The 16,026-nt window shown below is 38.7% G+C and overlaps 1 protein-coding gene across 6 annotated transcripts in view; it reads left to right on the top strand.

Moving 5' to 3' along the window:
• Rngtt (RNA guanylyltransferase and 5'-phosphatase) overlaps window positions 1-16,026 on the top strand; it is a 191,028-nt gene that overhangs the window by 66,307 nt on the left and 108,695 nt on the right. For all 6 annotated transcript variants that reach the window (XM_021159528.2, XM_021159529.2, XM_029476149.1 and 3 more), the window contains exon 12: window positions 6,003-6,071. In XM_021159528.2, the coding sequence (XP_021015187.1) occupies window positions 6,003-6,071 (69 nt within the window). The remainder of the gene's footprint in view (window positions 1-6,002; window positions 6,072-16,026) is intronic.

Genomic DNA, 16,026 nt, shown 5'->3' on the forward strand with positions numbered 1-16,026 from the left:
AAACCAAGACTACCATCCCAGAGATGGCACTGCTCACAAGGTGACCTCCCTCCTTGATCACTAATTGAGAAAATGCCTTACAGCTGGATCTTGTGGAGGCATTTCCCCAACTGAAGCTCCTTTCTCTGTGATAACTCCAGCTGTGTCAAGTTGACACAAAACTAGCCATACAGGATCCTTAAAAATTTGCATACTATGTCCAATTTATAATTTTTTGAGTTTGTTGGGAGTTTCATACAGTGCATTTTGGTCATATTCAGTCCCATTCCCCAACTTCTCTCATATGTATCCCACTCTTCCTTTCTACCCAACTGTGATCTTTTCTATTCATCTGGAGACTCATGGATTGTGCTGCCTACCTCAGTGTCCCGAGTTAGATACTGTCTCACAGAACACTACATAATTCTGGATTCTGCCTATTTAACGATCATAAAATTATGTTTCCTGTGGAAATTGCTTTCAGATTTTCTACCTTTCAGTTGAGATTTACCAAATTTTTATGTTTAATTGTAATGATGCATGCTAATAAAAAAGTGATGGTAATGGAAAACCTGTGCATGAATATAAATGGTTAACTTTAATGACATAGCTTAATTTTCATTCTTATCTAGTAATAAACAAATCATTAATTCTTTAGAGAGGATAATGTGTTGGATTTGTGGTGAGCAAGAAAGAGAATTCTTTTCCATGATAGTTGGTTACTGGCTAGAGAAATTTAGCATCTAGACAAAGTGGATGAACTTAACTGGAGCTAGTGTTAGACTTGGGGAATGAAAGATTAATATCTTTTCAAGATTAAAACCCAAGATTCCATTTTGTGGGGATTTTTGAAAACTAAACCTGAGCACTGAGATCTCATAAAAAGTCACAGATACTGTGTTGAGTCTCTTCAGGCAGTCAGTTGAAGCTATGTGGACTGTTTGCTTGAGAAATATCTGGTGTATGTAGAATAAGCCAGAATTGCAGGGTGAATGCAATGTATTCTTTTATTGTTTAAATATTCACACACTGTAGTTTGCTATACTTTGGTGAGCTGATAATGACGATTTGTATTCTCAGAAGCGGTGGAGATCCATTTTCTACTTCACTGTAGTCTTAAGGTACTACTTAAAAAATTATTTCTAAGAGTCGCCTTTCTATGTACTGTAACTTTACAACTTCTATTTTGTTTTTCATGTTTCAAATTTGAAGCACTATCTTTTCTGCTTATGCATTTATAATGATTTGGTTTCCAAGTGATTCATAGACCTATAAAGTATCATTTCAGAGAAAATCTTCAAATATTTGGTCTATGGAAAGTTGTATGCCTTCTGTTTTTAAAGAGAAATCAAGAAGTAAAATTATGTTCAGTAAACAAATTCAAGTTCCATAAGTGAAAACTTATGAAACACTACTATGCTCTGATTAACACTATTTGCTATGTTATGTCTTCTGTTTTGTTTTTCTTCCAGTTATCTTTGAATTTTATCTCGAGGGAAAAGAAATAGAAAATTAAAATATAACTGTCCTGTTTTTTTTTTAAATTATTTTATTTTATTTTGATATTGTGATAAAATACCCCAACAAAAGCAATTTAGGGGGAAAAGTGCTGCTTTACAATCCCAGGTTACAGACTGATCTAGCAGGGAAGTTCTGGCGGCAGGAACTGAGACAGCCAGTCCCATCACATCCACAGGAAGAAAGAGAAGTGAATGCCTGTGCAAAGCCCCACCCATCCCCCACCCCCCTTTCATTCACTCTAGGCTCAGCCCACGGATGCTGGTGCCCACCTCAGTTAGCCTAATTCAGAATATCACTTAGACATGTCTAAACAGATCCTCATTGAGACATTCTTTCTAGGAGTCTAGATTGTAACTGACAGTTTAAATTTACTGTTATGATAGCTTAGGGGCAAGTCACTGCTTATACCACAGCAAAATTTCTTTGCGAATTTTCCAATTAAGTATTTACAAAATCATTGATTTGTTGAAGTGCTTTAAAAATAACTTGAATAATTTAAGTAGAATTAAATAGAGTTAGATTGACAGGAAGAAATAGCTCATTATACCATTACATTTAAATATTGGTGTTAAAGGTGAGGGGTATGAGGTCTCTCCCTGTGCCAGGTTTAAGGAAAAATAGTGGTTATTGCCAATGATACCTTGAGATTTGACATGAAGCCCTCACTTTTCACAACTTTCTTGGTAAATATTAAAATTGGTAGATTTAGTTTTTATTATGTAGATTTAGTGATTAATGTTGTCAGGACCAAACAAAGAAATGTAAAATGGGTAATTTTTTTTAATGGCAAGGAAACCAGATTTATAAATATGTTTGTAAGCCAAATTTAATGAGAGACAAAGAATCATTAATAAAAGCTATTTGAGAAAAATAAATAAATATTGGTGTTAAAATTAAGGTATTACCTAGGTTGAGGCATATATTATCATAGCATCTCTAATAGCCATTACTTGGTTTTTAATCATTGGTAGGGAGTCAGGAAATATTTGTCTAAGAATACTGAATGAAAAATATTTTTATTTAGCTTTAAAAAATGTTATTAGTAGTATGTGTGTATGATGCATATATATGTGCATGTTTGTTATATGTGTGATACGTGTGTGTTTGTATATGATGCTTGTGTATGTATGATTGTGTGTGTGTGTGTGTGTGTTTTTGTGTGTATGTGTGTGCATGCAGTGCTGTGCCTATGGAGGTCAGTGGTCAACTTTAAGGGGTAGGTTCTTGCTTCCCAACTTTAAGGAGTTCTGGGGTTTGTTGTTTCACCCACTGAGCCATATCACCAGTCCTATTTTAGCTGTTCATCATCTAGGAAATTAAAGCTTAAAGGCTTTACATTAGGCTATCATGATGACTCACGAGTAGGTTTCACTTACATACAGCTGTGTAAGAGAGAGGGACATGCAGTGTAAAACCATAGAGACATTTTACTTAGGAGTATAATGATAGAAATAAAATTCTAAAAATAGCTTTAAATCGTGCCTTACATTTAAGTTATTAGAAGAAAGAATATTATATGAACTTGAAGACATTTTTTTGGCTCCTCATTAACTCTGGTACTTGTTATGGAGACTGCCTTACTTTCAAACACTACCCATGCTTAGTGTGCATCTTCATTCTGTTGTTTGGACCTGTCTTCTCCAGTTTGAAGTTTTGTTAGAGTGACTTTATTTTGTTTAAAAAAAAATCTATATAACATTTATAGCTACACATTTATATCCTGTCTGTCTGCCTGCCTGCCTACCTGCCTACCTACCTATTATCTACCAAGTCTAGACTGGCCCTCAATCCCTCTATAAGTGAGGATGATATTGAACTCCTGATCTAGGATTTATAGGTATGGATGACCACACCTGGTTGACTGTTGGGAGAACCAAGCCTTCTCACTTGCTGGGCAAGCACTCCACTAACTGAGCCACATCAGAGACATTTTCTGCAATTTGATACTGTCACTTTGAAAACTTATTTCTGACTATTCCTACTATCAACGTTTAAAATGCAAAACCTATTGTTTCCTGGTCATAACTTGTACTTTAAAATACTGCTGAGATGTTTCAAAGAAAAAAAAAAATCACTTTTTGTTTATTTGTTTTTTAAATCATCCTGTGAGGTGCACATCTGTTTTCTTGAATGAGGACTAGAAGTGAGGGAAAGAGATCATTTTCACTGAGCTTGCTTAGTTTTCCCAAATGACTATTGTTTTTTAGAATCACAGTTCTTAAATTTGTTGGAATTCTTATTTTCTAGTAGAAATTGAGGTCATTGATTCATGACTCCAGTTTTTTTCTGCCTTTTCTTTCTCCTTCTTTCTGCTAAGGATCTTACCATGTAAGCCAGGCTGGCCTCCAATTTGTGATATTCCTGCTTAGCCTTCCAGCATGTAGGATTATAAATGTGCTGCTACCCTGCCTGCCTCCTTCTGTCCGTCTGACTGTCCATCAATCTTCTGTTGATTTATTACTGGGTATCATGGACTAGCCTTGAATTTGCTCTGAAGCCTACGCTGGTCTCAAACTTGTCATCTTCCTACCCCAGCTTCCCAAGCGCTTTGACTACAAGCATGTGTTGCCCTGGCTGTCTCTCCTTCCCAGCCTCTTCCCTGTTGTGAGACAAAACTTTTCCTGGGGAGACAAAACACATGTCTGTTCACCCCAGATGGGGAGCCTACATCAGACCAAAGTATGGATACCAGCAAAGTCTAATTTAATGAACCAATGAGTTTTACTGGGGTTACTCATGGAAATATGGGTGAGGGGCTACTTACAGGAGCAGAAATGATGCAAAAGATAGCAGTCTCACTAAACCCACCCACTCAACATAGATGGCAGCTCTTTACTGCTGGGAAACCTGGAGCACACTGCACAGCCTGCAGGCAGCTCAGCAGGTTGGGGAGTGTTCTTTCCAAGTGGTTGAGTTGGTTTAAACCTGTTCTAGACAGCTCCACTCTCTGCTTGTTCCAGGCCGCTGGTCTGGTCTCAGTCTTTGCAGCTTCTCTCCCTCTCAGAGCCTTCCTTTCAGCTTAGGTTCCTTTTGTCTGAGGGATTTTGGCTTTCATTAGAGTAGCAGGGAGGGGCAGTGAATCTGCTCAGTTTCTGGGACTTGTGAAACTATTCTCAGTTGTTTACCTCCCAGCTTAAGGAACTTCCTACAGGGTGGAATGTTTCTTTCAGTCTGCAAGAAACAGCACTTGCCCTCCCTTTTTATTTCTAAATTAGATATTTAATATTTAATAATAATATTTAATAAATATTTAGATATTTAATGTACCAAAGTTTTCTCGCAACGTGATCTGTCACATAACATTCTACCATAATTTTGTTCTTAGTTCTAAATACTTTAAAATATTTGTTTTGATTTTTTAAAATTTATTCATAAATTCCTAGAAGTTCATTATTTAGGTTCTGAACATTAGACAGCTTTCTATGTGGTAGCTTAGGGATTACCAAACTACAACACTTTTGTTTTAACCTTTTCCCATCATGTATAAATATTTGGGCTCAGCCAGTCTGTCTGTCTGTCTACCTAGTGTTAATCAGTATGAAAATGAATTTCATTTTCTCTCTCTAAGATGAATATGTTATATGTATTCAACAAAATTGTAATATTGTTTTTCAGTGTCCAGAATGAGTGTAAGTAGATATTTGAGTCATGGTACTTCAGAGATTATTTTTATTTTTATTTATAAGGAGTCAAAGGTTTATTTAATATATAATCAAGTTTTACTTAGGTGAAATTTCTTCCTCATCTGAGAGTGAACTGAAGAAAAATGTATGAATTTTTGAACTGTCCTAAAATTTGGCTAAAATGCATAGTAATGGCTCCAGGAATTCAAGTTTACCACCTCTGCTCACTTGCTGATGGAGGGGAAACAAAACAAACAAAAGTCAGAGGGAAATTTTAAGAACATTGCAGTAAACTTTGCCTTGTTAATATTGTTAACTATTTAGTCTAGTCACAGTAAGTGCATTTGCATTAGTCACCATCACCAGCTGTCTGTCTCCAGAGCTTTCTGACTTGAAACTCAGCTGGGTGTGGAAAACACTCCTGTTATCTCGCCACTGTGACAGGGAGGGAGGACGATAGAAGTTTGAGGTCAACCTGGGCTACTTGAGATCCTGCCTCCAAAAACCAAGACCAAGAGCAAAAAGAACAGAGCCCTGAACCGTAAACCACTTAAAGTGCTATCTATTGCCTCTGCCCTCCTCAGTCCCTCTGACAGCGAGTAGAACAAGACTCTATATTGACCTTAAAGGAGATAAGCATGTTCAGACTCTGATATGTTCTGCTTTCACGTTGGAGAGACTATAGACTGTGGAGGAGGTGCCAGCAAAGATGAAGTCACACATTAGGACCCAAGGTCACAGAGTTTAATCCAGTATTTCTACCTGTTTCCTGATTCTCAGTTCTTAAATGTTACAGAAAACTTCATAAATCTTAGTAAGAAGTTAAAGTAATTTTTAAGTGATCATTGTATTTCTAAAGAATATCTTTTTATTTTATAGCTTCTGGAAGGAAATTTTGCCAAAGAAGTCAGCCATGAAATGGATGGACTTATTTTTCAGCCTATTGGAGTAAGTTCATGCATGTGTCTGTATGTGTGCATACGAATATTTGTGTGTATAAATATTTTCATTATTTACTTTAAAGGAAATGAGGTTTTCAGTATTTTCTTGTAATTCATATGAAATATATTCATTTATATTTAGGCTTATTTCCTCCTGTAGTTTGCTGTACCATTTATGTATTAGTATCTCTAAAACGTAAGTTTGCTGTAGTTGAGGAAAATTCAAGAGGTTATTGAAGAAGAAAGTAGAGAAATTGATATTTTGAGTCCTTATTCCATGAGGACATTGACCATGTTATTGGTCAGATCACACATTTGGAGCGAGCTGCGATGCACTACAGTGTAAACTTTCCTAGATCGTCAGCACTGATGTTGGGGCTCACAGTTCTTTGGTGTGGCACTGTTTAGTCACAGTAGAGAATCTTGTTCTCTAATTGATATCTCAAGACTGTCAGTAAATTCCCATTTTGTTTACCACTTGACAACCAGTGCTGTATACAGCTATAGTTTTCAAAGCATGCCACATGGAATTGAGTTAGTGTCATTCAGGAAACGTCTAGAGATACAAGTAATGAATAGGAACTTGGGATAGGATCTAACAACTTGTGTTTTAACGTGGTGTTGGAATGTTCTCTGAATGTTCAAGTATAAGAACTACTGTAGGAGTTTTGTCCTATGTTGGTACACCTTCTCATTTGATGCATTTTGTTCTCCTTCACTCTGTTCTTTGAAATTAGGTTTGAATTGCCCAGGAGTTACAGAGGCATCAAATTAGGTCAAAGACAAGGAACACTAGGCAAATAACACTAGTTTATATGTGCTGCAAATATACAGTAAAACATTTAATGAATATTTAGATACAATAATGCTATGTTTTCCATGCTTCCTTCTTACCTTCTGAGGTTGAAGGAAGAAGAAATGAAATAAGCTAGATGCTAGGGACAGAAATTGCAGAGAATACCCTTAGGGGATGGAGTTGCATTATTTTCCAGGTTTAGTCTTCTAGAATAAAGGAAGTAGTCTAAATATAACAGTAAAAATAGAAAATTTTAGTGTTTGAAGTTCATAGTTCAGGCCCATATACATATGAAATGGCTACAGAGGAACCTGTTTTGGTTTGCCTGTGAAATGTGCCCTCCCAGCTCATGTACCCAAACAATTGGCCCCCTAGCTGGTACACAGGCTTCCAGTATTGTGGGCCCTTGAGTGTATAGCCCAGTGGTCTGGTATTTGTCATAGGAAGTCCTTAACCACGTGAGGTGCTGTTAGTATAAGAACCTGACCCAGAGTTAGCTTGCTTGCTTTTTTGACTGAAATAGTGGAGGCTATGACAGCTCTTAGACAGGTAGGCCAACCTGTGGCTGCAGGGTCCAGTCATCTGCCAAGGTATGCCCAGGGCATTTCTGTGGCCCCAAAGTTTGCGTTAAAATCCCTTTTGCAATATTTTTTGTTTCATAGATAAACAGATGAAACAGTTTTGAGACCTCTGCAAATGATAGTGCTGGAGCCAAAGTCAGAGCTGTTTTTGAAGCCTCAAACATCTTTTTTTCAGACTCAGTCCAGATTAGGGGCTTGGTGCCCCACTTTGTGCTGATGTTCCCAAACCCTGGTTTTGAGAGGCAGCAATATCTGACTACAATTATGTACTCATGAACCTGTCTCTGTCTTTGGAGTTGGGGTCTGAAGGATGGCAGCAATCCTAGTCTGAGTCGGGCTCTTTTTGCTTCCTTTTAGTTGGTTTCTGAGATAGGTAGCCTTTAGTATACAAAGTTGGGTTTTTGTAGCCTATCAAAGTGTAATTCTTACAGCAGTCCCTCGGTGGCCCTCTTAAAAATCTAATTCAGTTTCCGAGGCTAGGAAGAGGTCATCTACATATGGTCCTGGAAAGGCAGGCAGGCAGTACTTAGTGCTTCTTCAAACAGGGTTGGAGAATTTTCTAAATCCTTGGGTAACCTGGTCCATGTAAGTTGCCCTCTGTAACCTGCCTCTGGGTTTGCTCACTCAGAAACAAAGATGAGTTGACTCCCTTCTGCCAGTGAGGCCCAAGACTGTGTGCATCTGTTTCTTTAAAAGAATCAGATTCATGAGGGTATATGGGTTTGGGCTGTGGAGTGGATGGATGGTCTTGACCTGACCCTCTTATTTACTTCCTTAGATCAGGTCTATAATCAGAGGTCCCAGGTTTCTTCACAGGCTTGAGAGGTGCACTGCAGGGTGACTGGCGGGGCACTAGGATACCTGTCTTTCTAACCTAGGAAATAGGAACTGCAGCTCCACTTTTTGTTCCTAGGGTCAGTGGGTATTGCTTAATCTGGACAGGGGTAGATGAACTGGTTAGTTGAACAATTATAGGAACTTGGTGTTGGACCAGTCCAAGGGAGTATGGTTGTTCATATCCTTGGGAATCTTCGTTGTAAATCTGAGAGATTGTCCAACTGTGTATTTTGGTTGAGGGCAGGACTTTCAGCTATGAGATACTCCTTTGACAGAGGGCAAGACACCAACATTTTGCAGGGTAAAGTCTATCGGCTTCTCATTGCTAGAGAAGTTGTTGCTGACTCTCAGTTTATGTAAAATCTTTCAACCCAAACAGTGGTAGGGGTGATCAGGCATGACCAAGAACAAGTGGGTTACTAGGTAGATGGAATGGGTAGTGGTCCAGGGTTTCCTGTTGTACCTTGGACTGCAATCTTTTGATCAGTCAATTGGCTTAGGGGCTTCTTAAGGGCTGAATATGTCAACCTGGTGTCTATAAAAAAAGTCAGTTGCTTTGCCTCCAGCTTTCAATATTACCTTAGGCTCCTGGGGGATTAAAGCATAGGAGCCTGGGTCCTGCCACCTTTCCACTTCATTTTTCCAGTGTCTTTTCTTCTTGCAGTAGACATTGGTCTTCCTCTGATGGTGGTCTGCTTGTCTTCTGGCCTGCTTCTGCACCAGACTGGCTTATTGTCTGGGTTTTTTCTTTTAGGTCTGCCTCTATGGCCCTAGTATGTCTTTGTTAAACACCACTTGGGCTACCTATAGCACCTGGGACCTATCTATAGCTTGAAATCCTTCTAACTTTTGTAACTCTTTCTAATATCTGGGACCAGCTGAGTGACAAAGGCAATGATGAACAATACCCACCCACTCTCCAGTGCTTCTGGCTCTATTGGGCATATATGCATGGTCAACCTCTAGAAGATGCTCTAGGAACACAACAGGATGATAGGAGGTCTCCTGTGCAACTTTACTTGTGGGCTTCCACACTGTTGCTTGGAACCCAGCTTGAAAGTCCAGCAGTAGGCTTCTAGTGCTCCTTTTCTTGGGTCAGTGTTAGGATCCCAATGGGGTTGATTGGATGGAAACGTGCTCTCAGTGCAATAAGCATTATTAGCCAGAGATCCCCCTTCTGGACACAGGACTGCTCTCTTAGCTTCCAGCTTTATAAGATCCCTTCCTTCTATTCTGAACAGGGTGACCAGTAACTTGGCAGTCATCCCAGGTGGGCTGCTGGGTAGAGAAAACAGTCTTGAGAGAGACAAGTGCCTACAGTTTCTCAGAGAAATGGGGTTCTGGGACTTACAGTTTTACAGGTCACTGGTCTAGAAGGGGACATATATCATAAATGGGTATAGGGCTTCTAGCTGGGATCCTTTGGCTCAAAAGGAATGAATCTAGAGGACTTGCTGGAGGAGAATAATAGCAGCAACTGCTGGGGTCTAGGTTGAATAGGGCATTCAAGGGAATCAGGAATGGTAGTTGAGACATCTGCTGGATATAGGGAAGGGCATAATTGGAGCCATTGTGGATAATGTGGAGGAGACACATACTTGGGGGAGGCCTTTGTAGGAGAAGAAGAGGAAAAGGCCTCTGGGGTCCAGACTTGTGATGGGATCTCCCTTTGTTCAGGGACATAGTGTGGCGGTAGGTCTTCCTCCTTTGGGTCACTGGATAGAATTGTTGTTGCTTTTCCCATTGGGGTTTAGCTACCAAAACCTTGGTACCAGCTTTAAGCTAACCTATGAAGGAGGTTGTTGCAGTAGACTTAACCAAGCATCTAGGGAGGAAAACTGATCCACGGTGGCCAGGCTTTCCTGTGACCACTAGTCATACTGCTCGTTATCTGCCTTTATCATATATGCCCACAGACACCATTCAATGTCAGAAGAAGGCCGCTTTAATTCATAAAGGGTTGGGAGGTGTTCTTTCAAAAAATCAACTCTTTTAGTTTGCTTCCCTGTCTTTATATGCCTCCTGGAAATAGTGAGGGAAATACTCCAAAGGAGTGAGCTGTTTAGGAGCAGAAGTGCCTGTAGCTTCACTTTCTGGATTTTAATTCATAATGACAAGTAACACACATGATCAGAAGAGACAGAGGCAGATAGGACAGGAACAAACAAAAGCAGTAAAAGAGGTGGGCACCTCTGGAGGTGACCAGGTGACTCACTGAGGAGAATTTAGACTGAGATGGCAGAGGGGCCTGCAAGCATTAAGCTCTCTCCTAGAATCCTGGAACATGTCATGTTGTACACCCTCTAGAAGCCAAGACCTGAGTGTTGGTCAAACTGTTGTGGACCTCCAAATGTTGCAGGGGTAGTGACTCCAAAGACGACTCAGCTTGACCAGCGTTCTTATTGAGAGTCAGCATTAAGCTGCTGATGTCTGCCCGAAGAGAAATACTTCTCACAGAGTAGCCTCAAATGCATTTTACTGGGAGCTTTTAAAGGGAAAGAACACAGGAAAAGCTTCATCCTTGTTGGCAGTTTTAGGGGAAGTAAAGGAATCAAGCAGTTTAACAGAAGCCAAACATAACTAGTTAGGCGTTTCAGCCCCAAGCTTCTACAGCAGAGCTGGGCACTTTGCCATGGGACTTTTTAACTGTGTGGGGAGTAAGGAGGGATGTTTATTTCAGGTTAAGCTAATGATGGCTCTGTCTGAGAGAAGATTGAGGAACTTGGCCCCATCACACAACTAGCCCCAAATAAGGTAAATTAGCCTTTGGACCTGCAATGCTGCAGTCTTTTCCTACTACTGGATTTTCAATCAGTCTTTGTAGACACAGCTTTTTTCAGGAGTTTTCATTAGCAGTTTCCAAGTATCACATTTTGTAGATGCAGGTGCCCAAATAATATTAAATATCATAAGGTCCCTTGTAGCTAGGAAATCTTATTCCTATGACCTGATGTAGTTGAGACTGAGTAGTGGGTAGGACATCAGTTTTCAGGAGAGAGGAATAACTGGTAAAGGCGGTTAAGAAAGAAACTCATGCATCCTTTCAGACTATTAGCCATAGTGATCCAGTTCCTATTTGAATTTTTTCATACTCTGTATCCAACATAATATTTATATGTGAAAAAGGATTACTATATCTAAAACTGAGTAGTTAAGAATTCAGATTGGCCTAATGAAGTAAAGGTTTAACAGATGAAAACATGTACTTAAAATAACCAAGATTTACATAGGTTTAAAAACTAGATTGCCTATGTTTTCCTTTGTATTTATAGTTATTTATAGTCGATAACCTATCTTATTAATATTTAAATGGTTGGAAACAGGAGTTTGGAAGGAGTCACTGTACTGTTATCATCCCCCCACCTTTTATTATTGGAATACACATTGTTTAATTAATATTTTTATCCTGACTATCTGTAGAGCATTTTGGATGCTAGTTAAATAAAAAAAAAACATGAGTACTTAAAGCATAAAACATGATACTGTTATTAGAGATGGATGGCTTTTGTATGATTTGAATGAGAAGCATTAACTCCAACCTTTGGTATTTCTAGCTAAGACTAAATGTAGTTTAATTTAAAAACTAGATTTTTTTTTTTTGTTTAAATTGTGGTGAATGAGAAACACACACACACACACCCCTACCTACCTACCTACAATGAAAACACTTGTATCTTGAATCTTTTAAACTCTTGTTTTGAATAAGATAGAGTTTAGGGCAAGCAAGCAGTCATAGCAAAATGGCTTGATTCAGTGAGAGCACATAACATTTTCATTTGTAACTTCATTAAAACCCAAATTATTTATTATTTTATCACTTAGAAATATACTAGGTAGGATATTAAATATCAAGAAAGTTTTATAATCTAGGTGTGAGTTAGAAATGCTTGGATATAATCCTGATTTTTTAATAAAAACGGAGTCTTCGGTATGGTAACTCCCCCTCTCCTCTCATTGAGGAAATCATCTGTTTTTTTTTTCCTTAATATTTGGTGGAGACATTAATTTTGAATTTTGGTTATGGTTAAAAGTATTTTACAGGGATGGAGAATGGTTCAGTGGTTAAGAGCATTGACTGTTCTTCCAGAGGTCCTGAGTTCAATTCCCAGCAACCACATGGTGACTCACAATTATCTATGATGGGTTCTGATGCCCTCTTCTGGTGTGTCTGAATACAGCGACAGTGTGCTCACATATATAAAATAAATAAATCTTTTAAAAAAAGGAAAGTATTTTACAATATCATGTTTTATTTATTTATCCAGTAGACCAAGTTTTATAAACAAATTTATATATTCTTTGAAACAAGCTTTTCAATTACTAATTTAGTAAGAATATTTTAAATAAGCCTGGCTCTTTAAAACTTTCTTTTAAATGGTTAAAACAGTGACTACTTATTAAAAAGAGAAAGACTTTGTCCAGTAGGGAAACATAAAATGCTGAAATTTAACCTGAGGCTTTTAAAAAATTGTTATTTGTTTTTTCCCCATTCAACCATAATTTACTTTGATTTTCGGCTAACATTTTTAAATTAATTTTTAGTCGTTTTTATATAATATATCCTGATGATGCTTTTCCTCTTTCCCAGGTCCTCTGAGATTCTCCACCTCTCCTTCTCTTTCTCTCTCTAGAAACAAACACTAGAAACTCCCATACAGAGCAGAACCCTTACAAAAGACTGGATCAGAAACAGTATGCATGCAGAAGTCCCTGTAAGACAGACAGTGCGCAGACAAAGCTAGCCATACGAGAGAAAATGTCTACAAAAATACCATTGAGTTTGTTTTGTGTTAACCATGTACTGCTGGGTACAAGGCCTACGCTGAAGTGTGGTTAGTATACCCAGTGAGGCTCCATTGGAGAAAACCACTTTTTCCTTTGTAAGCAGGTGTGAATTGCAGACAGCTTCGTCATTAGGAATGCTTGCCTGTGTCCACTTTCTCCTCTCATTGCTGAAACTCTGTCTGGCTTGAACCTGTGCAGTGCTATCCCAGGCTCTGAAAGTTTATATGTTTATCAATCCTGTTGTGTCTGGAGGGCACTATTTTCTTGGAGTCATCCATCTTCTCTGGCTTCTTAAAATCTTTTTGCCTCTTCTTCTACATAGATCCCTGAACCCTGAGGAGAGGAGTTTGTTGAAGATAACCCATTTCTGTCTGAGTGTTCCAAAAATCTCTTAATGTCTCCACATTGCCCAATTGTGGAGTTTCTGTGTTAGTTCCCATCTACTGCAAGGGGAGGCTTCTGTGATGAGGGCTGCGTGAGGCAGTGATCTGTGGGTATAGCAGAGTGTCATTAGGAGTCATTGTACTGCTACTACTCCTCTAGCAGACCAATAAATCACACTTGCTTTTCTCCTAGGCCTATGGCCTATCCGGCCTCAGGTTCTTTGCCACCTAAAGCAGTGTCAGGCATGGGTTCTGTCTCATGGAGTGGTCCTTCCAGTCGGATAGTGGTTGACTGTTGCCACAACAACAACATTCTGTTGTACCAGTGCATCTTGCAGGCAGGGACGCACTTGTAGATGGCAGGGTTTGTAACTGGGTTGATGGTTACTTTTCTCATTTGGTACCATGCAGAGTACCTTCCAGCACCGTGAGAACTAGTAGTAGGGGTGAAGCCTATATACAGTTAGGTACCAGCTTGACTTCTCTGTGCTCAGTGAGGTATGAAGGTGTTATCTATAGCAATATGTCTTTACCATCAGTTTGTGGAGAGTGTAACCAAGACCCTTGGCAATAGCCTGAGATGTTTGAGGGTTTCCACGGGGCCCCTTTGGTCAATGGCTTAACTAGATGTAACCCATTCCTGTTACTGGAGAGTTCACGTGGTGAAAGATGTCTAGTTGGGGCATTGTCTCCCCTGTTATTTGGGGACCCTGTTTAGATGTGTTGGAGTTTCTGTTGCTGTGAAGAGGCACCATAACCATGACAACTCTTATAAAGGAAAGCATTCAGTTGAGGCTGGTTTAGAGATTTTGTCTATTATTATTATGGTGGGATTAAACAAAATTTTTTTTGTTTCAAGTTACTTTTTGGTAAACATTAGTAGGAACAAATCAATACTTAAGAGGAACTGTTCTAGAAAATCAACCCTTATTCTTTTTTTTTTTAAGAGTACAATATCTCCTATTTTAATAGGAAAAGATACAGAGTTAAAATCCATGTGACATTAAAAATGTTATGCCCACATGACTTCAATCTCATAATCCAGTCCACATTGAGAAAAATCATGTCAACCCTTATTCTTATCTCAGACTATTGAATTGGTTTTAAACTTTGTAACTTTTATATTATTATTAATGTAGGTATAGCCATATCCATTTTAAACAATCTTTACAACATACTTTAATTTTTTTTGTTATTTTGTTTTTTTGAGGCAGGATTTCTCCGTATAGCCCTGGCTGTCCCGGAACTTATTCTGTAGACCAGGTTGCCCTTGAACTCAGAAATCTGCCTGCCTCTGCCTCCCAAGTGCTGGTATTAAAGTATGTGCCACCACTGCCCGGCTACATACATTAATCTTAATACTATTATTACCATTACAAAATTTAGAAAATAATTTTTTAAAAGATTTATTTATTAATTTCATGTATGTGGGTGCACTGTCACTGTCTTCAGACACACCAGAAGAGGACATCGGATCCCCATTACAGATGGTTGTGAGCCACCATGTGGTTTCTGGGAATTGAACTCAGGACCTTTGGAAGAGCAGTCAGTGAGCCATCTCTCCAGCCCCTAGAAAATAATTTTAATGAAGTAAATATAAATGATTGGTAAGATGTATCTAAAACATAGAAATATGCTATCTTAAATATCTATCAGTTAGGAATACTGGTAAATACATTAATAATAAAGTCCTTAAATTTACTTATTTGGTAAAGATTTAAGCTGCTATAACAGGTACATTGAAATGTTTTTTATTGTTGTTATTATTAGGATAAAATATTTACTTTTTGTTCATCAAAAGTATAAGGTATCTCACAGCAGGATAGAATTTGGCATTTAAGACAAACTAATAAAAGCAAAAGAAAGTATATTATTAAGGCATTACACATTAAGATGATCTGTAAACTTTAAGATGCTTGTGTACTGTGAGAGGAAGGGCAGTTCTTTGCCCAGTGACCACTATAACCACATTTGAAGCAGGGCCCAGGTAAAGCCCACTGCTCCATCTTCTTTGGAGAAGCTCTTTGAACCCCTGCCAGGATTTGGCATTTCTGTGTATTATAGGAAACCCTTTTTCATTAAACTTCTTAAATGCTGTATTTAGCAGATCTCTCTTTAACAGTTTGAGGGCCATCATCCAATTTATTAAGTATACCTGATTTTAAACAAACTTGTTTTTAGTTACTTGTTCCAGGATTGAGGGTGGTTTCTGGTGAACAGAAAAGAAACCTTAAAAGAAACTAATCTTACTTAAAACAAAACCAAACCAAAACCTTAGTTTACTGCTTTTCTAGTAAACAGAAACCTGCGTTTTTAGGTTTGTTTTCCTTTTAACAGGACTTCTGTTTACCTGGCCAGAGTCCTTTTGGTTGAGCAATGTCACCAATGCTGCCACTTGGGGAGGTTGGGGTATTCTGGACCTAACATTAGGTGTGTAGGACTCATCTAAAAAACTTTAATGTAAAATGATGTTAAAAATGCCAGAAAGAGCCGGGCGTGGTGGCGCACGCCTTTAATCCCAGCACTCGGGAGGCAGAGGCAGGTGGATTTCTGAGTTCGAGGCCAGCCTGGTCTACAGAG

This window comes from Mus caroli, chromosome 4 (genome assembly GCF_900094665.2).
Source record: "Mus caroli chromosome 4, CAROLI_EIJ_v1.1, whole genome shotgun sequence".
Lineage (NCBI taxonomy): Eukaryota > Metazoa > Chordata > Mammalia > Rodentia > Muridae > Mus > Mus caroli.